This window comes from Schistocerca gregaria, chromosome 8 (genome assembly GCF_023897955.1).
Source record: "Schistocerca gregaria isolate iqSchGreg1 chromosome 8, iqSchGreg1.2, whole genome shotgun sequence".
In the NCBI taxonomy this organism is placed as follows: Eukaryota; Metazoa; Arthropoda; class Insecta; order Orthoptera; family Acrididae; genus Schistocerca; species Schistocerca gregaria.
The window spans coordinates 202,330,914-202,355,020 of NC_064927.1; the positions used below are offsets into that span (position 1 = coordinate 202,330,914).

The following is a 24,107-nucleotide window of genomic DNA, read 5'->3' on the forward strand; positions in this document are numbered from 1 at the left end:
AATGCTCTCCATTTTGGTACTTGATTGACCTGCACACTGCACCCCATTTAAAATTAATCAAGTTAAAATATGCACACTTCGTAAACCACTTGATTGCTGCATTCCTTACATCTGAACTGGCAGAAATTGGAGCACTTCAGGCTGTTAATGCTTTGTGTCTAACCACAGCCACTAATAGTAATAGAAATAATAATTTTAGAAATCAATAAATTCTTCCAAATTAACAATATAAGAAACTTTTATAAAACATCCGAGACAAAGCTAACCAGTTACCAGCCTCAAAATCTTTGCTTCAGAAATGAAAATGGCAGTTTGGCTCTTAAAATCAGGAAAATTGTAAGGTTCTCGCTAATTATTTTGAAAAGCTATTCAGCTGTGCAGAACTGGAGAATACTTTCCAGCCACAGCAAACTAATAACACCAACGCTAGCTCTAAAGAACATGACAAAGCCAAAATAACTAAACAAATTAAGACTTAAAAACAGTAAAGCATCCGGAGAAGATAGTATAATTGCAGAACTACTTAAATCAGCTGGCCTGAACACTATAAAAGAGATTGCTCAGCTAATAGCACATATCTGGCAAACTGAGAAAATACCTAAGGACTGTAAAATGGCCCTAATTCATCCAATGCATAAAAAAGGAACTAGAACCAATGTTAATAATTACCAAGAAATCTCTCTCCTCCTGGTCACATACAAAATTCTTTCGCAACGTTTACTTGATTGAGCCCAAGAACAGTTAGAACGTAAAATAGGTGAATACCGAATAGGCTTTAGACCAAATAGATCGTGTTCACAACAAATTCTTAATTTAAAATTGATCCTTAGGCACCAAAGGATTTCTAGTAACAATATTGTATGTACATTTGTGGAGTTTTAAAAAGGACTATGACTCAGTTGATCGTGAATCTCATTTTCCAAATTTTAGAGGAACAACGGCTAGATAGTAAAACTCCAGCACTGATTAAGGAAATGATAACGGACACTAGCTCTAAAGTTAAGTTAATGAGAGAAATTTCTCATTTGATATCAAAGACTGGTGTTGGACAGGGAGATGGACTCTTTCCATTACTGTTTAACTGTGTTTTGGAAAAGGTAATTACAGAATGATGAGATTAAAAGTCATGTCAATCAATCAAATCTTATCCTTATTTCGTAAAGTCTCATAAATTTATGTTTTATCATATTTGAAACGCAACATAATCTCGTGCGCAGAGAGTTTGTCTTTCTCACTTGCCTCGATTACATTAATTGTTTCGTTACTTGGTAACGGTACACACTGTTTGTTTGACATCATGTTATTGTATCTCTTAAAGTGCTACTAGTCAACTGAAACTGGCAGAAAATTATGATCTTGCCGGGTAAAACAGTTGTTTAACAGAACAATACCCACCTCTTTCGCTGGGCACATTGCAGCAGTGTGTCGATAGATGCCCAACAATTTTCCTGTATGAACCAGCGTGTGTCAATAATGAGGAAAATGAGAAAGCCGACAAACAGATCATTGACAAATGAACCATTTTGTTTGATGTACTGACCGACACTGAGTGTAACTCATTCGTTGTTGCACAGAGCAGTGTGATTTTAGGTCCACATCAGTAGCACTGTGTGCTGTACCCCTTTTGTTTTTGCGACATTTAACAGAGGTGTTAAAAGCTACATCGTTTTAGAGTCGTGAATAACTAATGTATTGTAATACAATAGTACTGTTGCAATTGTTGAGGTTGTGGTTACAGTGGGACCTGGGAACACAGCCCTTTTTTGTGACAACATAGCAGATTTCGCTTCTATACTGAGCTGAGAATGTCTAATTGTGTCTTGCTTCCTGCCCATTGCTCTCTTATGGGCTGCGTGGAACCAGTAGCTGACACACTTCTTTTGCTCTCTTCATGCTTTATGGTAAGAATCAACAACATGCACACATCACCTAAGTAGCCACTGGCACCTGTCTAGACTTCTACTGTCTCCTACAGAAATGTATAGTATTCTTGAGTATTTGTCCTATTTTAAAGTGAGTTCATTCCAACTACAAATGGATTCCAGCAAACTACAGTGTAAACATCTTAGCTGTTAATAAAAAATAAAGTACACGACAAAAATTCCCATGGTTGACACTATGATGAAGTCTGTTGCCTGCCCACCACTCCCTCCCCACATTCATCGTAGTTCTCAGCCAAGCTGGCATGACTGTTCTCCTTGCAACTTTTCTGTAATGCTGTACTTGGGCAACTGTGAAACATGGACTGAAATGTCTTCTGGTGTGTGTGTCATTTGCAGTAACAGCAACTAATATGTAAATAAAAGATTGCAGTCATGATTCAGTTCTGTTCTCAAACTTTCTCTCACCCCACAATCTAGTGATGTCTGTCGGTATTATACTTCAATTAAGAGTACTTTGCGGATTGCAGATTGCAATGGCAGTGGGTACCCACAAAACTGGCAACACAGTGAATATGTGTTGCTCGAGAAGGAACTATGGTTGGCTAGTGGCTGACTCCTACCATTCAACTTGTTGAAACGTCAATCTCAAAGTAATTTTAATTGGAGTCACTGTTCTTAAATCTTATAACAACAATTACAGTTAGTTTAATATGATTTATTTCATTGTTAAACCATTAATTCTCGATAAGTGCTCAATCTTGTTTCTCCTGAATGCCGTCATCTTGCTCTAAAGTTGATTGAAAGCTGATAATGTTTTTACATGGTATTTTCAACTTGTACTTGGGACAAAGGGTAAAAATGCAACAAAATTGCAGAGAAATAAACACTGTGGAAATAGGAAGAGGAGTCAGACAAGAATGTTGTCTGTCACTGAGTCTCTTCAAACTGTGTGGAGAATGGTTGGTGAGAGAAGCTTTGAAAGGATGTGGAAACTTCAGGATAGGACGACGACTCATCAGCACCATCAAGTGTGCAGGTGGCCTGACAGTGGTCACCAAAAGTTAAAGACAGCTGTAACACATGATGGTTGGTGGAAACTGAAACGAAATGTGGCACGGAATTCAACATTGAGAAGTCGAAGGTTATACGGATATCAAAACAGGAGGAACCTTCGAGGAGGATAACTGTCTGCAGAACTGGAGAATGTGATACAGTGCAAGTACTTGGAAAGCTTGCTGACAAAGGATGCCCACTACACAAATGAAATTTGAGCAAGAAATGCTATGGCCAAGTTCCCATGAAACAAGAATAGGACTCTGCTGACCGGCAACTTGGGCTTGGAATTAAGGAAGAAACTGGTGAAACATTGGCCTGTACAGAGCAGAGACATGTACCATGATAAGAATGAAGAAAAAATAATCTGGAAAGTTTTGAAATGTGGTGCTGGGGAAGAATAGAGAATATCAAGTGAACCGATCTGGTGACAAATTACTATGTACTGAGAAAAGGAAGATAGAAGAAAATTATTCTGAATACAGTTCTTTAGAGCAGTGGTTCACAGCCTGGGGTAATTACCCCCTTACAGGTAAAATGAAATTTTCTGAATGAATGGCAAAAACAAAGGAGTTTTATGGTAATGGACTTTCAAAAATAATTTAATCTCTGTTTCATGCAATGCTATAATACTGATTACACAAGTTAGACCAGCAATTACATTTTCTTCAAATGGATGTGGAAAACTTGTGAAATGAATGTATCATCATCATCATCATCCTCACATTGCCCTACCACTACACACACATTCTGTACATAGTACCATGCACCCATGACAGCGACCTGTACTTCACTTATGCTTAAATATCTCATGAAAATACTTGCTGTGGGGTTGTTGGTAGTTGCCAGAATAAACTGGAAATTGCTTCATTATTCCCTTCATAATGACCAGTATCTGTTGCAGGGCCTATATTGTATTATTATTATTATTATTATTATTATTATTATTATTATTATTATTATTTAGTGACAGTAGTCTGACATGAAGTACTGGCAGCCTGAAGTCTTTAAATTTCTGCCAGTTTAGAAGTAAGGAGGCCAGCAATCAAGTGACAAACAAACAGGGGCCTAAGTATAGTGCACATATTTTGATTTGGTTGATTTCAAATGGGGTTGAGTGAGCGATTGTCACTAGTGAGAATAGTAGTACAGAGGAAGCATGTTTTGTAAAGTGTGTCCAGTCCTTGACGATTGGCTTTCTTTTCTGAGGAGGAGTTGCAGGTAGCACTCACATTGTGCTTGACAAATGCGTCGTCATTCTGTGTTGTTGGAAATGTACAGTATCAATAGTCTCATTGACTCAATAGTTCATGGTTTAATAAAACCACAGGTGTTTTGCAAAAACTAAACGTTGCTTATCTTTTGTGATTTTAAAATGAGTGATCAACAAAAGTTCTTTTTCACTCTAAAATTTAGGTAGGTGCTAATGTTGGTGACAGTGTGGGTGGGGATAAATAGCTAATATCATATTGCACTCAGGGGTAATGCTGTTGTCAGAATGGCTAGCAACCCCTGCTTTAGAGCAAAGTCATCTGGATCAGATGCATACTTACGCATGATGGGCTCACACACAATGTCATCAGAAGGAAGATCAGAACAACTGCAGCCCAAGGAAGAAGATTTGAACATCTGGATGACATTAAATATGGAAGTATACTGCAGACTGAAGGAAGAAGCTGTAGACAGAAAACATTATTGTCAGAAATTCTCGGTACAAAGACACGCACCTACCACTAGGCAGAATACTACATAATAATTATAATATGTGAACAACATCCGAATTTCTCATGTGCAAACCATTTGGTAAATTGTTAAACTCTTGCACAACCAAATTAAATATTGACTTGGGTTCAGAATCAATTAACGTTTTTTTAAGGACTAAATTCTTGACTTTGGATGTGAGCTGTACTTAAAAAGCAGCACAAAAGTTTGCATTCTGTATCCATAACTATATAATAGAACAGTAGTTTGTAACATGGCAGAATATAATGCTATTTCCTCCTGTCTTTCACAGAATTGTCAGATTTTAAGCAGAGCGATAGAGTATTCTAGTGACTAGTTCATAGGCTCCCTTGCAGTATGCCATGCAACTCAAATGTCACATGATGGTTCAGGCAAGGTTGATACTGTATGGAGTACTTTTGTATATCGCAAAATCTTGAGCCTGTTTAAATGGAGTATTGCATGCCCAGGCCCACTCTTCTGAATTCTTCAGAATAAATCTTCACATGACCTGAACAGCCAAAGCTTCATATTTAAATGAAAGACGACTCCTGTACTAATGTATTAAACAACAGATAAATGTTGACCTAAGCAGCAGTAGTTTAATCTATGAGTATAAGATGACTGTATTTTACCAATGACGAATTTGGGAAGAAGCATCATCTTATAATCGAGTAAATATCATATTTGAAACAGGTAAATTGTGCTAAATTTTGAATAATGATTTCCACTTCATAGTAAAATAGGAAATACATTGGTTAACATATTTTCCCACTCGTACTTTGCTGCTTCAGAAAAATGTGGAAAAGGAGACTATTTCATTAGCAGATGCTACTCTGCAGACCTTGTTTCATTCAATTGTGGCACAAGGAAAAAGTGATTGGTTTATCTCATATTTCCATTATGAGAATAGAGAAATGGCTTGTATGAACAGTCTGGTTTGTTGATATTCTTTTCTAATTGTAATAAAATGATGAAGATTTTATGTATGATAATCTATTTTTATTTTATGTAATGGATGTTTGTGTTGCAGACTGGATACAGCTATGGTTTTGGTTTTGTGAATTACCAAAAACCTGAGGATGCTATTCGTGCCATCGCAACACTAAATGGATTCCAGGTGCAGAATAAAAGATTGAAAGTTTCTTTTGCACGACCATCGGGTTATGATATTAAAGATACGAATCTCTATGTAACAAACTTGCCACGGTAAGCTTTTATTTTAATTTTCTTTATTGTCTTTCTTTCTGACATGTGGGAAAATCTTTACTACTACTTTCTTTAAATACTTTTATAATTGCAGACTTCACTTTAATGTACATTTGTTTGAATTGAAAATAAAGAGCTGTCTCCAATGACATCGCTAGGATGCCCAACAGAAACTGAAAAGACATGGTATCACAGTCCAAGTTCACAAAATAGGTCGACATTTGTAATTGTAAATTAATAGTGGCTTATGCCTTGATTTATGGTTTGATTAGACCATTTGTGGGATTTGGGGCATTGTAATAGTATATCCTAACTGGCACGGTCTAGTATCTGTTTCTTTTGTTGGTACAAAAGTTTTGTGGAGGCAACACTCACAGTAGCCTAGACTACACTTCATTGTGTTAAAGTTTGTACAGGGTGTTTAAAAAATGACTGGTATATTTGAAACGGCAATACAAACTAAACGAGCAGCGATAGAAATACACCGTTTGTTGCAATATGCTTGGGACAACAGTACATTTTCAGGCAGACAAACTTTCGAAATTACAGTAGTTACAATTGTCAACAACAGATGGCGCTGTGGTCTGGGAAACTCTATAGTACGATATTTTCCACATATCCACCATGCGTAGCAATAATATGGCATAGTCTCTGGATGAAATTACCCGAAACCTTTGACAACGTGTCTGGCGGAATGGCTTCACATGCAGATGAGATGTACTGCTTCAGCTGTTCAATTGTTTCTGGATTCTGGCGGTACACCTGGTCTTTCAAGTGTCCCCACAGAAAGAAGTCACAGGGGTTCATGTCTGGCGAATAGGGAGGCCAATCCACGCCGCCTCCTGTATTGTTTCGGATACCCCAAAGCAGTCACACGATCATCGAAATATTCATTCAGGAAATTAAAGACGTCGGCCGTGCGATGTGGCCGGGCACCATCTTGCATAAACCATGAGGTGTTCGCAGTGTCGTCTAAGGCAGTTTGTACTGCCACAAATTCACGAAGAATGTCCAGATAGCGTGATGCAGTAATCGTTTCGGATCTGAAAAATGGGCTAATGATTCCTTTGGAAGAAATGGCGGCCCAGACCAGTACTTTTTGAGGATGCAGGGACGATGGGACTGCAACATGGGGCTTTTCGGTTCCCCATATGAGCCAGTTCTGTTTATTGACGAAGCCGTCCAGGTAAAAATAAGCTTCGTTAGTAAACCAAATGCTGCCCACATGCATATCACTGTCGTCAATCCTGTACACTATATCGTTAGCGAATGTCTCTCGTGCAGCAATGGTAGCGGCGCTGAGGGGTTGCCGCGTTTGAATTTTGTATGGATAGAGGTGTAAACTCGGGTGCATGGGTCGATACGTGGACGTTGGCGTCATTTGGACTGCAGCTGCACACGGCAAACGGAAACCCGAGGCCGCTGTTGGATCACCTGCTGCACTAGCTGCGTGTTGCCCTCTGTGGTTGCCATACGCGGTCGCCCTACCTTTCCAGCACGTTCATCCGTCACGTTCCCAGTCTGTTGAAATTTTTCAAACAGATCCTTTATTGTATCGCTTTTCGGTCCTTTGGTTACATTAAACCTCCGTTGAAAACTTCGTCTTGTTGCAACAACACTGTGTTCTGGGCGGTGGAATTCCAACACCAGAAAAATCCTCTGTTCTAAGGAATAAACCATGTTGTCCACAGCACACTTGCACGTTGTGAACAGCACACGCTTACAGTAGAAAGACGACGTACAGAATGGCGCACCCACAGACTGCGTTGTCTTCTATATCTTTCACATCACTTGCAGCACCATCTGTTGTTGAAAATTGTAACTACTGTAATTTCGAAAGTTTGTCCGCCTGAAAATGTACTGTTGTCCCAAGCATATTGCAACAAATTGTGTATTTCTATTGCTGCTCATTTAGTTTTTTTTTTTTTGCCGTTTCAAATATACCGGTCATTTTTGAAACACCCTGTACATGTATGCAAGAATACCTAATTACCTTCTGGTCCATAAATTTTTGTACCTGTAAATGTAATGGAAAAGAAAATTGAATAGAGCTGATAAGGTGTCACAGAATCGAAAATGCCGTAAAGACATTTTTTATATTAAAATGTTTAATCACCTTTGTGGCTCCACAAATATTTACTAATGCTTCTTGTACTGAGCCGTACAGTGCTGCAGAAGATATATCTTAGGTGACATATTGAAATGAAATGTGTTGTGAATTGATTCTCTAAGTAGTTTCATGAACTGCTTTCAGAAAGTGTTTGAAATTTTTACCCCGAAACTGATTATATGTGCTTCCAATCATCATCAGATTCATCCCAGGATTTGTACTTTATGCTCGATCTATTCTGAAACTTTGTTAAAATATTTTTCAAATGTTATACCATGAAGTGCTCAAACCAGACCTGATATAGTTCCTCTTATGAAGTGCTTGTAATGACATCTCTTGTTTGAAAGGAAACTGTATTTGGTCCTTCATCTATGTGAACATAATGTTTGATGGAAGACTGCTGCAAAGGAACATGTACTGGTATTAATGTAAATTGATGTAAATGATATTTCTGTAAAGTGTGACAGCAAGAAACCATTGTCACTGATTTTCATGAAATAGATCCTTTCAGATTGTGATGCAAAGTAGCTGTTTGATTTGTAACCTGTTACAACATTTTTTTGATGAGTTATAGTGTCAAGATGGCTTCTCATGTTCATCTGCAACATTTTATATTTTCTGTTATTAAATTTATAATGAGCTTTTTTTGGAAATGCATATTGCCACAGGAAGACCTAAATCTGTGCTTGAATGGAATGAACAGAATGGAGTGGGAAGAAACCATAACAACTGGTACAATGGGACTAATCCTCTGCCATCTACTTCTGGTGGGTTGCAGAGTATAGATATTCATAACGGTGAAAAAGACTGCAAATAGAAATTCAGTATGCCAAATCACTATTTATTCACAAGGTGGAGGTTAATGTTCATGCATCTAATGCTTTCTGTTAAGACACATGTACAGAAAGCCATAGAATGTGAACATCTGAAATTTATCAAGCACTGATTAAATGGAACACTCTTATTGTTAGCAGAGGTTGTAAGATAGGCAGGGTACTACAAACCACCAAAATTGCTTAGTACTCCATTATGATAGAAATCCATCACAGAGAAAAGGCATAGTTTTACATGCTAGGACCATTTGGAATGGAAAATAGAGTTGAGAAAACTATTCGTCTGACTGAAGTTAAGAGAGAAAATGTAAAAGAGTAAATGGATTGCATGAAAATACAACTGTTCTGACAGTCATTGCACCAGAGTCAAAATTTTGTTGTCACGTTCTATACAGATGAAATTGTTTGATTTAATGACTTATGAGACAGGAGTGTTGGCAAGTACTAACTTTCAGGAAGAGAAATGTTTAGTATTGCCGATACATAAAAGTGATTCTCCTGTCCTCACTTTTGGAACCATTACTTCCTTCTTTCTCTTGTAGAGATTTCGAACCTACATAACGCTCTCATTTCTCATCTTTCCCATTTTCATTATACCTATCCAACTTCTCAAAAGCTTAATTTCAATTGACCACACTTTTTTTTGTCACCGCTTTATTTTAGGGCTCAGGTTTCTGCAGTACGCAACAGAACTGGTATATAAAATACTGGGCATATCATGTTCTTACTTATCTGAGGAACTATGCTTGTCACATCCATGTTAAGATCGGCAGCTGTCAAAATTTCTTTTTATTGTCTTTTTTTAGTTTTTGTGATTGCCTGTTGAGGTCTAGGTAAAAATCTTTTTAATTCCCTTCCTTGAGTCTTATATAAGGACATAATTGTAATACAGTCTGTTTATAATTCCACAGAATAAATTTCAAATACAGATTCGTTGTTTAGCATATTAAATTTATTTCCAACTTTCTAGTTCGGCGAGGCTTTTCATGAGAAGCAGGTAAATCCATGGATTTTGTTGAATCTTCAAAAGCAATAGGCAACAAGGAAATTTCTTAGTTTATTTTAAGTTACCATGCAGTATTTCATATGCCAGTGTTCATTTATGCAGATCACTTAAAAATTTCTTATGTCTGAAAAATAATTTGAGATGGATAGTGACTGCACTTGTTATGTACGAACACAAGGAGACTTGGCATAAGAAGCGATGTTGGCTATGGTTTATTGCTGGGGTAGTCAACCTTTTTTTACCTACTTGCCCACTTTTGTGTATCTGTTTGTAGTAAAATTTTCTAACTGGCTAACAGTTCCACTGTAATGGTGATTTATAAAGTGAGGAAGTAACAGCACTATATAAAATTGATAAAGCAGAGTTACAGCAAGTTAAAGCATATAATAATAATTACTTACCAAAAACTTTGTCAAAATTTTATGAAAACCAGATGTAAATGTTTTTCAAATCCCTATTGTCTGTTGCCCACCATGAAAGCTGGAATACCCACCAGTGGGTGGTAGGGACCAGGTCAACTATCACTGGGTTATAGGCCTCAGGCCACTTTTATGAGCTACAATGATATTGGAGTGCCTTTCGGTGCTTTTGGGAATCCCAGTGTTGTTGTGTCTTCCAATGCACCACATCTGACCAGTTCGTGGTTTATCCTCACTTAAGGGTGAGTGGCAGTGTGACAGGTTCGTGTATCTGTGGAACGGGCTACACAGTTGCCCCGTTACCCCGCCACAACTGGTATGAGGTGCTGCCCTGCATTGATAACATAGCTGAGCCAGCAGAGTATTCCTTTATGTTGAGCAAGTTGCCAGTTTTCCAGACATGTCGAGACAGGCACGGGCAGTGAGTATGTTGATTATCAGGGGGTTCCAGTGTTAAATGGGTAATGAAGCTCCTCAGGGAAATAGCAGGCAAGTTGGCAAAGGAAGCCAGTGTGCCGCCTTTATGTTTACAGGAAGTCTCAAGTGAGATGTGAAGATGGCTGTTGAACACACAGGATGTTACCAGCTGCAAATCATACCTCATACCTGCATGAATGATGCTTCCTGCTAGAGTTCTGAGGCTATCCTTTGTTCCTTCATGTGGTTGACTGGACTAGCATTGTATATGGTGTGCAAGCAAGGTTTATAGTTTGCAGCATCATACCAGAGTTCATTCTCTGATTTTGTGTTGAGTGGGGGGGGGGGGGTCTCAACCAGAGGCTCAGGCAATTTTGTAACAATGTTGTGACGGTAGCAAAATCCTGAGTTGAGATTGGAATATGTATTGCAAGAATAGGTTAAATGCCCATGGTCACAGCCCATTTATTGCCGTGAAAGGTTTGATGGTGTTTAGTGACATCATTACAGATTCCAAATGTAGACTAATAACAAAACTGCTATGTCTGTCTATCTGTTTGAACACACGAACATGCTAATTTCTAAAAAATGGGGTTTCACAGGTAACTTCAGTATAGCTTGGCCCACGACTTTATTTAATGAAAATCAGAACATGAATTAAAAAGTATCATCATTTACAGTCTTTATCTAAAAATCTGCTGACAGCAAGTACACCAAAGAACCTATAGGTGGTGCTGTTAGTTTTTTCTAATCGGTGACAGATGTATTTTCAGAAGTTTATGCAGTCTTGTCTTTATGACTGTGAAACTAAGTGCGAATTCACTTGTCTGCGATATACGGAGTCACTGGTTTCACTTTGTGTATTACAAATGACACTGGTTTATTCCTTTTGATGTGCTTCATTTACATTCTTTGCCAGGGTTAACAAATTGGTTAAGTTTTGTTTGTGGTTTGTGGGCCTACTCATAACATTTTGATTTGGTTCTGTGTATAAATAAATTTGCCTAGAAAACAGTAGAGTCATTCCGAATGCAACAGAACAGCTAAAACACTAGGAATATATGGTCTCGAGAATCCAGTGACATGCGGAAAGACTTGTTCTGGCTTGAGAACATCAGGCTTTAACTTGCTCTTTGGTATATCTTTCCAAAAGTGAGATTGATGTAACTCTGAGAGCATCATGCATTATCTCACTTCTCTGAGTTCTTCACTCACAGAGGCTAATACTGGGAGGCTACAATTAAAGTGCTACTATGCACAGAGGTCCAGTGTGGGCTGCTCTTATTATATGGCAGTGAAGCTTGGTAGACATTCTAATGCATTACTAAGGAAGTGGTTTACACTGGAAAAAAATTAGTTCAAATATTTGGCCACCAGATGCAAATCTGGCTCTGTGAATGCGGGAGAGGCATATATAAATGTTTCTGTATGTGATGGATTAGGAAGGAGACCTAAGCAGAAAAGGTCAAACAAGTGAGAAAGGCATAATGTTGATTATTTTTAAATGCCGCTTACACATATGAACATTAGAGATGTCAGTGAGATGCTGTATAGTGCCAAATTTGCACCTGATGGCCAAAATTGAAAGTAATTTTTTCCCAATGGAAATAGATTCTATATTAATGCATTAGGATGTCTACCAAGTTTCACTTCCATATAATTACAGCCCACACTGTACCTCCATGAATAGCTGCACTTTATTTATAAGCTGCCAGTAGGTACTCCTCTCCAACGTAACATTATGGAAGCAGAAATTTTGATGGGTAGTGGCACAAGTGAGAGAGTTTTTGTCATGACTATAAACAAAGCACAAGGCTAGAAACGGCGTGTTGTGGACATAGACCTTAGTATTAGTTGGTTGCCAGTTCTACGTCTCTCTCTCTCTCTCTTGTCGGTGAAGCAAACAAACTGTTCGTTTGTGTCCGCTCTCATAATACTTAAAAAATAGCATACAAAGAAGCTTTATTAGCCAAAAATAAATTCCATGCATACGAAGTAAATAAATACTTGGGTACTATCAGCTACTGTGAAATAATTTAGATCAAGTTAAGTATGAAAGGAGGTTCAAACATGGTAATTAGATGCATTTGTAGGCCACCTATATCAGGAGCCTTAGTAGCAGAGCACATCAGGGAAAACCTGCAAAATGTTGTGAGTAAGTTTCCTGTTAACGTTTTTGTGATAAGACAAGACTTCAATTTGCCATCTATTGTATCGGAGAGTCATGCGATTAAACCTGGTGTCAGAGACAGGGATTTGTGTGAGATTATTCTGAATGTATTGTATGCAAATTACTTCAAGCAGTTAGAGAAATGCTTCATAAGAGCAGCGTTTTAGACCTCGTAACAACAAACAGACCCCAGTGGTTTGAATCGGTTAACATGTAGTAGGGCATCAGTGCTTACAAGGTTGCAATAGCCTCAATGAGGATGGGTCTTACAAAGCATGTTGAGAAAGGTAATATTTTTACTTAGCAAAAGTGACAGGGTACAAATGGCAGAGTACGTGAATACCTGTAGTAAACATCAAGTAATCAGGTCAGATGATGAAGCTGTGATGCACAAATGGATAAGATTCAAAATTGTTGTTCAGTATGCTTTATACCAGTATGTGCTTAGCTGTTTTATATCACTATGTGCTGAGCAAGGTTTTGAGGGCATGGAAAATGCGTGTTAGAAAGTAGCTGCAAAATCAAGGAGAGCTCATCACAGACTTAAGCAAAGTCAAAGCTCAGTTTACAAATAAAAGCTGAATGAACTGAAAATAACTACATAGAGAGCAATGCAAGAAGCATTCAATGAATTTGAGAGTGAAATTTTGCCAAATAACTTGTTTTATGTAAAGTCAGTAAGTGGATTGAAAACATACATTCAGCAATTCAGGGACCATACTGGCACCAAAACGGAAGGTGATGGAGAGAAAGCTGAAATATTGAAGTCATTCTTCCAGAACTGTTTCGCTGTGGAGATCATCAGACAGTCCCTTCAGTGCAACCTCACACGAGTGCCAAAATGGAAAAATATCAACTAAAAGAGCTTGATCATGGTGGGCCATCTGGACTTGATATGTGTGAGATTGTACAGCAGTAATGCAACAGAATTTGCTCCACTTCTAGCAGTAGTTTATTATAGGTCGCTGGAGCAGCGATGGGTCCTAGCGACTGGAAAAAAGTTCAGATCCTTTCCATTTTCAAGAAGGGTTTAGTACAGTTGTACATAATTCGCTCTTTTGTTGAGTTATGGTATATGTTGTATTCGCACGTATTATGATGTTTTTAGAGGACAAAAAAATGTTCTTTATAATAGTCAGCATGACTTCCGCAAACAGAGGGTTTGCAAAACTCTGCTCCCTTTGTTCCGCTGCAATATCCAGAATATTGTAGACATTGGCACTCAGGTTGATGTCGTGTTTCTTTATACAAAGAAGGAATTTTGTACAGTTGCATGCTGCCGTTTAGTGAACAAAATGTAAGCTTACAGAGTATCAGACCAGATTTGTGACTTGATTGAGGGCTTCCTTGATTCAGGACTTTCTTGCTATTAGAACTCATCACTCTTAGTCAAACTAAGGTGACAGATGTAAAAGCAATTTTAGGAGTACACAAAGAAGTGGATAGCTTTATTACTGTCTACAGGATAGTTAAATGATCTTGTGAATAACATTGAAAGTTCCTTGAGCTATTTGCAAATGATGTGGTTGTGTATAAGAAGGTAGCAATGCCATAAGATGCCTATTGCAGAAAGACCTGCAGAAGATTGATGAGTCATACTGGCATGGCAGTTGACTCTGAGTATAAATAAATATATTATGTATAAATATCCAAAGAAATCCATTACAGTTCGATTATTATATTGGCAATAAACCATCCTAAACATTACCTACTGTAAAATTTCTATTAGTAACCAATTGAAGTGATGTAAAGTGGAATGACCATAGAAAACAAACTGTAGGAAAAAAAACAGATGCCAGGCTTAGATTCAAGAGCAGAATTTGAAGGAAATGTTGTTGAGCCGCAAAACACTTGTTCAGCCGATTCTCAAGTATTGATCATCAGTCCGTGACCTTGAATTCATAGAAGAGATAACAAAGATTCAGTGAAGAGCAACTCATTTTGTCATTAGATCATTATGTTGCTAGAAGAGAGATGTTGTGCAGCACGGAGAGGTTTACTGTATTCTGAGAGAGTGCATTCAGGGAAAAGTCAGGCATACATGTTGTGAAATGACCACAGTGAGAAAATCAGAGAAATTTGAACTAATATGGAAGTTTACCAACAATCATTTTTCCAGCACACCATTCACAAATGGAAAAGGGAAGGGTGGAAAAGATAGTAATATCGAAAGTACCCTCTACCTAAGGGGTCTTGCAGAGTATAGATATAGATGTTCGTCCTCTTTTTTAAAGTTCATCAATTTTCCTTTGTCTTTTCAGTTATGGTCACCCCATTTTCATTTAGATGCATTTAAGGTCATTCATGTTTGTGGTTTCCTAGACACTATTTTTCATGTAACATTTTGGTCTTTTTTTTCCCCCACGCAGATTTTGTTATCCCCTTTACTATATATCAGTTCCCCCAATAATTGCAATTTCACTAATATTAGCAAATATTTTGCTAAATATCTGAACTTGTTTAAGTACAGTCCATTTTTGGCAAAATTCTTTTCACTTAGTTACTTATTTGTACTTGTGAACACTGCTCCTATGTTGTTACAGTGCTCACTTATTTTGCTGTTTATTCTAGCTTTGTATTTGTCACTCTTCTACCTATGTATTTATAACTTGCAGATGTTTTGTACATGACGCCATTGACTATAATCTGGACGCAGAGCGAAGTTTGTACCAACTTGGGTGAATGCTCCTTTGAAATTTTTTTCATATTTATCTACTGAAAGTTTTAAAATTAGTGTGCTGTTAAAATGTTTGTTCAACTGAAGTGACTTGATTACTGGACAGACACTAACTTTTGAATTGTGAGCTATGATGTTTTTCAGCAAGGAATGACTAATAATAATAATAATAATAATAATAATAATAATAATGAGAAACTTAAGTTTTCTGTTCTCATTTCCACTGCTGCCTCAGTACGTAAATGAGGGGTACTACATCTATCTTGGAAGTCTGTCCTTGTATTCCAGATACCATGCTCTGTTTTCAGTGTCAGCTTTGTGTTTATTTGATATTTGGTATAAAGAGAAGACATTCACTAACTTAATGTAACTATTGGTATTTTCACCAAGGTGTATGACATTTTGAATGTCTGGTAAGGAGAAGGTTCTTCAGAAGCTTAATATTTCAAAATGAATATTATACTTAGAGAAAAGGAAGGTTTTAAGGTACTGCAGCCTCAGTATTTGCAGCTTCCTTTACTACTTCCTGTTTTCTTCAGTTGTGATACATGAATGCACACCATTATCTGTAAATGGCAGGTAGGGTGTGAGGGTGGGGGGTTGGGGAGAGGCAGCCAAGCACAGTAAATTATTTGTATCTTCTATGACTTTTAGCTCTGTCATGAAGTTGGCTCCCTATATACAGTATTCCCCAAGTGATCCCATTTCTCCAACTGCAGAATAATTGTCATCTGAAAGAGAAAGCAACATAAAAAAATGTTTATCTCTAGAATCAAACAGTGTAAAGTCCAGGTTGAAATATCAATAGTTTTGAAGTGGATAGATTGCTACCCACTTATAGAGATGACATGTTGAGTCACAGACAGGCACATCAGACTGTTGCACACTTAGGCAACCACAAACATTTTTCCATTAAGACATTGACTGTTTAGTGTCACAGTGGGACAAATGTAGACAGTTAAAGCAATTACTTTTGAAACAATAAACAGTTTCCTTACTTTTTTCCATCTGACTGATTTTCATGTGACTGCTCAACTGTTAAGTCTCAGATCCCAGAACCCTTACATTCAAATATCATGGTGTGAAGTATTATTGTTTGATGGCTAACAATGTAGTTAGGAGATACAAGTAGCACAAGTAGTTGCTACCTGTCTACAAGGTTGTAATTGATGGAAAATCTGTGTTCGTAATTTCTTACTATCCCTAGCCTTATGTTTATGACAGTCCCAGATGTACTAAAAGTTTACAGTTTTAGTATTTCATAAAGTATAACGTGTTTTATTGACCGATCTAATTTGATGCCACTAATGTCAAGGAAGTGTTACCTTGACTTGAAAGGCCTGTATCTATTGTTTAATTTTTAATGAAACTAGTGATGTTTAAATTACTGTTTGATCAGTACGAGGTACTAAAATGGTATTATGTAGGTGTGTGTGTTTGGCGAACATAAAGCTATATTTCTTTGCACTCACTTTCTGTCTCTTTTTTGATGATTCTTCATTCAGCCGTTCAGCAATAGTGCTCTTCCTCATTTCAGAAACATTACTGAGGAGTACTTGGATAAATTATTTGGGAAATATGGTACAATTGTGCAGAAGAACTTACTTAAAGACAAAATAACAGGACTTCCAAGAGGTGTTGCGTTTGTGAGGTAAGTGAAGTACTGTAACAAGTATCATGTTGCAAGCCTGCAGAAACATTTAAATACACTTGCGTTGTTTAAAGGGCAAAACAGTAGGTATCTATGCTTTGTTCATTGTATGTTGTTGTTTGAGTTGGTCCTATGTGTGCATGGTAAGACTATATCATTGCAATTTTTTGTTTTCTACTTTCTTAATTTGACTCTCAGTATTGCATTTGCACAAGACAGTTCAAAAGAGTTGGCATACTGAAACAGAGTATAGAGGAAATATTTGAAGGTTGAGACGGAGATTTTAATTTTTTAAGGATAAAACTTTTAATTATTGACTACCACAGATCAGCCTGTTTAGAGTATAGTGTTTTCCTTCCAGATGGTGTGCTGTGTGACACTCATTCCTTAAGAAAGACATGAAAGTAATTTTATGTGGGGATTTTAACACAAAATATAGACTGATACCCCAGAGAAAAGAATCTTCATGGATTTACTTGAATCTTACCAACCCGCCACGGAAAGTTTATTTTACAACTACAGTTCATGGATACAGTTTTCACCCTCAAAGACATTGTCTTCATAGACTGTTCTCTAATTGGTGGGCACAGCAGCCTCTCTGATCATGATACATAGGTAGAAATACTGAAAGGAATCAAGACAAAGTTGTTCCAAAGTAGCAAACAAAAAACTAGATACATGAATCCATGTGCAGCGCAGATATTTGGAGCCAATGTCAAAAGGTAAATATGGTAAGAAATCTGTATCTATTTATACACTATTATAGAAAGTCCAGGTTGGAATATCAACAATATTATGAAAAGGATAGATTGCTACTCACTGTAGAAATGTCATGGTGAGTTGCAGATGGATATGGTGAAAGACTTGAGCTTTTGGCCAGAGTGGCCAGGGGTATTTTGGGAGGGGGGGGGGGGGAGTGCAAGTGTAGGAAATGGACATAGAGAGGGAAGGGGAGGAGGTGATAGACAGAGATGGAGGCAGAGGGATATTAGGGAATATTTCTAGTTCCCACAAATATTTCGCAGTTGCAGAAATTGATGGTTTCACTAGTCTGCAATACAGACAGCTTGCACAATAAATGTAATACATCTGTACAAACCTTTATCACTTTCTTCGATGGCTCTTTTTCATTAAAAAAAAGAAAAATACAGGCAGATATTCTGTGCTAATTAGCAACCGGTTTGGATAACAAATGACGTTAGAACATCATATAGAAGGGGACTGGAGTTGTATCAGTATGAAAGCCATTCATATACAAATTATGGAACTTCACTGCAGAATGTAGAAGAATGTCATCAGGCAAGCTAAAAGAACATACAGATTACTCTAAGAGAATAGATATTTCTCTGAAAAAAATGAAACTATTTAGTCGTCTGTGAAAGAGAGTACTCACAACAAAATAACCTCTGAGAATGAAACAGTTAGTGATCCATCAGAATTGTGTAAAATATTTAATAATTTTTTCCTGTTGGTACCGGACAGGTTTAATCAAAATTTTATTTGTACAGTTGAAAATGCATAGCTCTTAAAAGCTGGGCTTCCAGGACTATTTTATCACATGTAGTTAGAAATGAACAAAGGTGAAATTAAATCAAGTACTGAATGCTATAGAGTGAAGAGTTCCATGGCTATGATGAAACTGCAATTAAGACTGTGAAAACTGGGGCTCCATATTAGTTCTGTACTGACAAGGTGATTGTACCTGCTCTTCATCGTCGATTTTGTCCAAATTTATGGTATGTACAGGGCTTGGCCAGAAATGAAAGTGACAGCAGTGTTGGCTCCAGATGGCGTAGTGTTTAGAAGAAATAGCAGTTTTTGTACAGTTCATGTAAGGCACGAGACCTCATGTTAGTGTAGTTTAAATGCAGCGGTTGGCGCGTCGGAAAGAATACAGGATGGTAATCTGAGGGTCTTCGTATTGAGTCCCTATACTGAATTTTTTTCTTTTATATTTTCAGTTTTTACATTATTCACACTGCAAATAAACCGAAATAATGCTCAGTATGTTGTATTTATTAATATTTTTGTGAAAGGCATGAAAAGGAAAACCAAAAGAAAATTTGGGTATGCAAATAAATTACATTGAATATCGTTGCAGCACATGTAAATTAGCAGCTGTAAAGTAATAAACATATCTAACTTTATGTACAAAGTCATCGTGTACAGCTTACTATCTCTTTCTGGAAATTTATTAGCAATACCAAGTTTTTTTCTCTCCCCCCCTCCCCCCCACCCCCCTTTGCTTTTCACACCTTTTTCATGAAAATATCAATAAATACAATATACTGATTATTATTTCTGTTTATTTGCTGTATAAGTAACATAAAAATTGAAAATATAAGAAAATTTCCACATAGTGACTCAGTCCCAAGACGCTTGGATTACTGTTCTTTTCTAGTGTGCCGAGATAATCTGTGCAGTTAGATAATGCTGTGTCCCAGATTTGCCATGGTTACCGCACCTACCTAGTCAGCAGGAGATCCCAGAGTCGAATCCTCGTCTGGCACACGTTTTCACTCATCACTGCTGATTCCACTTAATGCCATCCTGCAGCTGACAGCATTGATCCCCCTTCAATTCACATATAATGTTTCACAACTGCAGATACTGTGTGATTTCTGTCCCCCCCCCCACTCCGACATGTCTGACACATACATATAACGTATACTTGGCATGAGCCATAGGATATGCTGACATCATCAGCAACCGCTCTGATAAGGTGATTTGACAATATTCCAGAACCATTTTCTTCACTTATTCCACATTGTTGTCAGTAATTGATACACTGTGGCATCCAGGGTGGTCGTTGTCTTCAGTGCCCTCTCTACCCTCTTTGAAATATTTATACCACTTGTAAACTTTTTTGTCTTACACATAGTATATTCACCAAAGGCCAAAGTCTATTTTTCGAATATGGTGCTGCACTTTATTGCATTATTGAAGCAAAATTGAATGCAAATCCAAATGCTAACATACATCAGGAACAAGTGTACCAACAAGGAATAAAGATAAAGAATAATAATAATAATAATAATAATAATAATAATAATAATAATTTAAAACAGGAAGTACAAAGCCCACGAAATTAAAGAAATTCCCTTACTTTTTGATAACTATTGATCACAAAATTCTTGTTCTGTGGATCTGCATGCTCACTACATAGGTAAATTTGCAAACACATGCATCAGCTAAGTAAATGAACATGTCTATCCTGGTAGAAGGCAAAAGAATGAGGTAGAAACTGGTTATTTTTTTCAATCGTTAAAATCTGAATACACCTTGTGATAATAACTTAATTAAGGCTGATGCCTGTGAAATGTTTTAGAAATGCTTGAAGTGGTATCAGACATGATAATGATGAAGTATGAAAGATATAGTATGTGGATCCCTGAGTGTCACATTGAGGAGGTGGACACATACTCAGAGAGGCACTCAGCAGTGGCAATTGGGTGGAGACCAATGTCTTGAAGTTATCCAAGGGATCACACAGATTACGCAATAGCCTTGTAGTGCGTTTGTCATGCAAATGCAAAAGTAGCAGATCAGACAGCTGTTAGCTTTCTGATTCAGTCCATGTGCTTCATTGTCTTTCAGATATTTTTTGAGTCTGCAAATTATATGCTTGGGAAAGGAACTGTGCATTGAAGACTCTTGGATCCCTCCTGACAAAGTACGTATGCTTAGACCCGCATGGCAGAGAAAGTAACTTAAGAGTGTTATTGATACAAGTAAGCTTAAGCTCACATTCTCTGTGAAGATGAAGTTAGTACTAGCTTCGTGTTGAATATGCAGGGGACATATTCTGAGTTTATGGTTTTGCGTGAAGGCTCATCGTGCTTTGGGTCCAAAGACAGTCATTTAGAGGTCAGCTTGTCTCTGAAATAAATTGTCAGCAACATCATGTGGTTCTGTTCGTGCTTATGGGCTTAACAATCCTTTTTTCTGGCCTACATTCATTTTAGCATTTTGACGTAAGGCAGGTGTCTCGAAGAGATGGATTATCTGGGAGCATTTCTATTAATAAAGTAATAAGGTAAGTTTACAGTATGGTAAACTGCAGAATGACACTAATGAGCTGTAAAGTTGTGTTGCGACACAACATAAGTTCGTTCCTGTACCTAGCGTCAGGCACCATGACAGAAGTAGGTGAGTAAATAGTTAGCATTCAAAACTAAAATCACAGCTAAGCTCCTTGATAAGTTCGAAATCCTCTGTAATTCTTAATATTTCTCTTGTAATATTTTCTATAGTTTGATCTGTTACATGGTAACCATATTGTAACTTTTAAGTGTATAATTCCATACTTGGAGAATCTTTAAAAGTGGCAGCCTGCAATATCCCCTTGCAACTGTTATATGAACAGTTGGGGGCAAAAAAGCTTGACATGTGTATGAAATATTTAAAGTACCAAATGATGTTCTTACAAGTACATTACATGTTGGTAGGGCTCAAAATTCTGTGTGTGTGGCTGACATGTGGGATACCAATTCATTTCTAAACTTCTTTTCCTGTGCATCAGTTTTCCTCTCTGAATGTGTCTATTTCAGACTACTCCCTAATGACAACCTGGCTCGCTTGTAGGATGTAGATTATGACTTTTTCCACTTTCTTCATTTATTTACCCCATGTATACCTGTTAACTTATATTCAGTCTCCACATCTGGGTTTGGCTTCCAGTTTTTCTAAAAAAAAATTTATAGGAGTCCTGACCGTACAGTGAATGTTGCCCAATACTCAGCATGGTAGGCAGTTCACATGGACACAGTGTCATGATCACGCAGGGATCACACTACTGTTGCTCGATCTTTCACTTTCCTGGGCATGCCAAGGAGTCTTATCTGTCTGGGGGCACAGTGTCTGTCTGTCTGTCTGTCTGTCTGTCTGTCTGTCTGTCGACACCATATTTCTGGACACCGACCATTGAGCCAGGTGGCCTTTGCTTTGACCGTGTGGCAGCGGTGGGGAGAGCCTTGATTCAGAATAGGCAGTATCATGGCAGACATCGTAAGAAGATAGAAATTATCTCCTTGTGGCTGCAAGCCTTTGTTAATCTCTACTGACAGACTGCACTTTAGTGAAGATTGTTGTGATCCTAGTAACCTTTTCTCTTTGGCCACTCCGTGGAAGGGAAGCAAAATCAAGCGACTTGCACTCACTCCCCTCAGTTTCTGGTTTGCATCCAAAACAAGTGGGGCCCTTTCTGTGTGCTAAACAAATGTCATTTGTGGAGAATACTGAAAACATATATGGTGAACTTTCTTCCCTTAGTAAAGTACAAAGTGGTTCCATATTAATTATGACAGCAAATCCTTCCCAGTCCTAGGCATTACTCTCTTGTAAACAACTTAGTGATGTACTTGTTACAGTTGCACCTCATAAGAGCCTAATCATGTTACAGAGTTTAACTTTTCACCAAGATGTAACACTGCAGATACACAAAGAACTATGTGAACATTTGGAGAAGTGACGAATCTGATTCACACATCGAGGACTGCCAAACTACAAGGGTGACACTCGAGCAGTCATCCTCACTTTTGTCAGGGATTCGTTTCCAGAGGATGTAAAATCATGGTTTACCACTGCAATGTGTAGCTGGATTCCCCCTTCCTTTGGCCCCTGTCCCACACCATGTAGTGCCGTAAACATCAGTGCTTCTGGTATACGTCTAAGACAAAATAAAGAACGACGCACCATGAAGGAATTATCTGAATGGGACAGAAATCAATAGATGTGTTGTAGAAACTCCCTCCCCAATCCTCAAAGTGTATTACTCTAATGAAGGAGTGCAAAATACAAGAACTGAAGGTCTCCAATTGCCTCTTACACTACTGGACATTAAAATAATTACACCACAAAGATGACATGCTACAGACACAAAATTAAACCAACAGGAAGAAGATGCCGTGATATGCAAATGATTAGCTTTTCAGAGCATGTACACATGGTTGACGCCGGTGGCGACACCTACTATGTGCTGACATGAGGAAAGTTTCCAAGCGATTTCTCATACACAAACAGCAGTTGACCGACGTTGCCTGGTGAAACGTTGTGCCTCGTGTAAGGAGGAGAAATGCGTACCATTATGTTTTCGACTTTGATAAAGGTCAGATTGTAGCCTATGGCGATTGTGGTTTATCATATCGCGACATTTTTGCTCGTGTTGGTCGAGATCCAATGACTGTTAGCAGAATATGGAATCAGTGGGTTCAGGAGGGTAATACGGAACGCCGTGCTGGATCCCAACGGCCTCGTATCACTAGTAGTCAAGATGCAGGCATCTTATCCACATGGCTGTAATGGATGATGCAGCCACGTCTTGATCCCTGACCCAACAGATGTTTGCAAGACAACCACCATCTGCACAAACAGTTCGACAACATTTGCAGCAGCATGGACTATCAGATCGGAGACCATGGCTGCAGTTACCCTTGACGCTGCATCACAGACAGGAGTGCCTGCGACGGTGTACTCAACAATGAACCTGGGTGCACGAATGGCAAAATGTGATTTTTTCGGATGAATCCAGGTTCTATTTACAGCATCATGACGGTCGCATCCGTGTTTGGCGACATCGCGGTGAACGCACATTGGAAGCGTGTATTCGTCATCGCCGTACTGGCGTATCACTCGGTGTGATGGTATGGGGTGCCATTGGTTACACGTCTGTCACCTCTTGTTCGCATTGACGGCACTTTGAACAGTGGACGCTACATTTCAGATGTGTTACGACCTGTGGCTCTACCCTTCATTCGATCCCTGCAAAACCCTACATTTCAGCAGGAAAATGGACGACCGCATGTTGCAGGTCCTTTACGGGGGGCCTTTGTGGACACAGAAAAAGTTCGACTGCTGCCCTGGCCAGCACATTCTCCAGGTCTCTCACCAATTGAAAACATCCGGTCAATGGTGGCAGAGCAACTGGCTCGTTACAATACGCCAGTCACTACTCTTGAT

General features: G+C 38.2%; 1 protein-coding gene across 3 annotated transcripts in view; it reads left to right on the forward strand.

Annotated features, from left to right (window-relative positions):
* Positions 1–24,107, forward strand: part of LOC126284992 (sex-lethal homolog) — a 97,394-nt gene that overhangs the window by 33,973 nt on the left and 39,314 nt on the right. For all 3 annotated transcript variants that reach the window (XM_049984281.1, XM_049984282.1, XM_049984283.1), the window contains 2 exons: positions 5,692–5,867; positions 17,037–17,150. In XM_049984281.1, the coding sequence (XP_049840238.1) occupies positions 5,692–5,867; positions 17,037–17,150 (290 nt within the window). The remainder of the gene's footprint in view (positions 1–5,691; positions 5,868–17,036; positions 17,151–24,107) is intronic.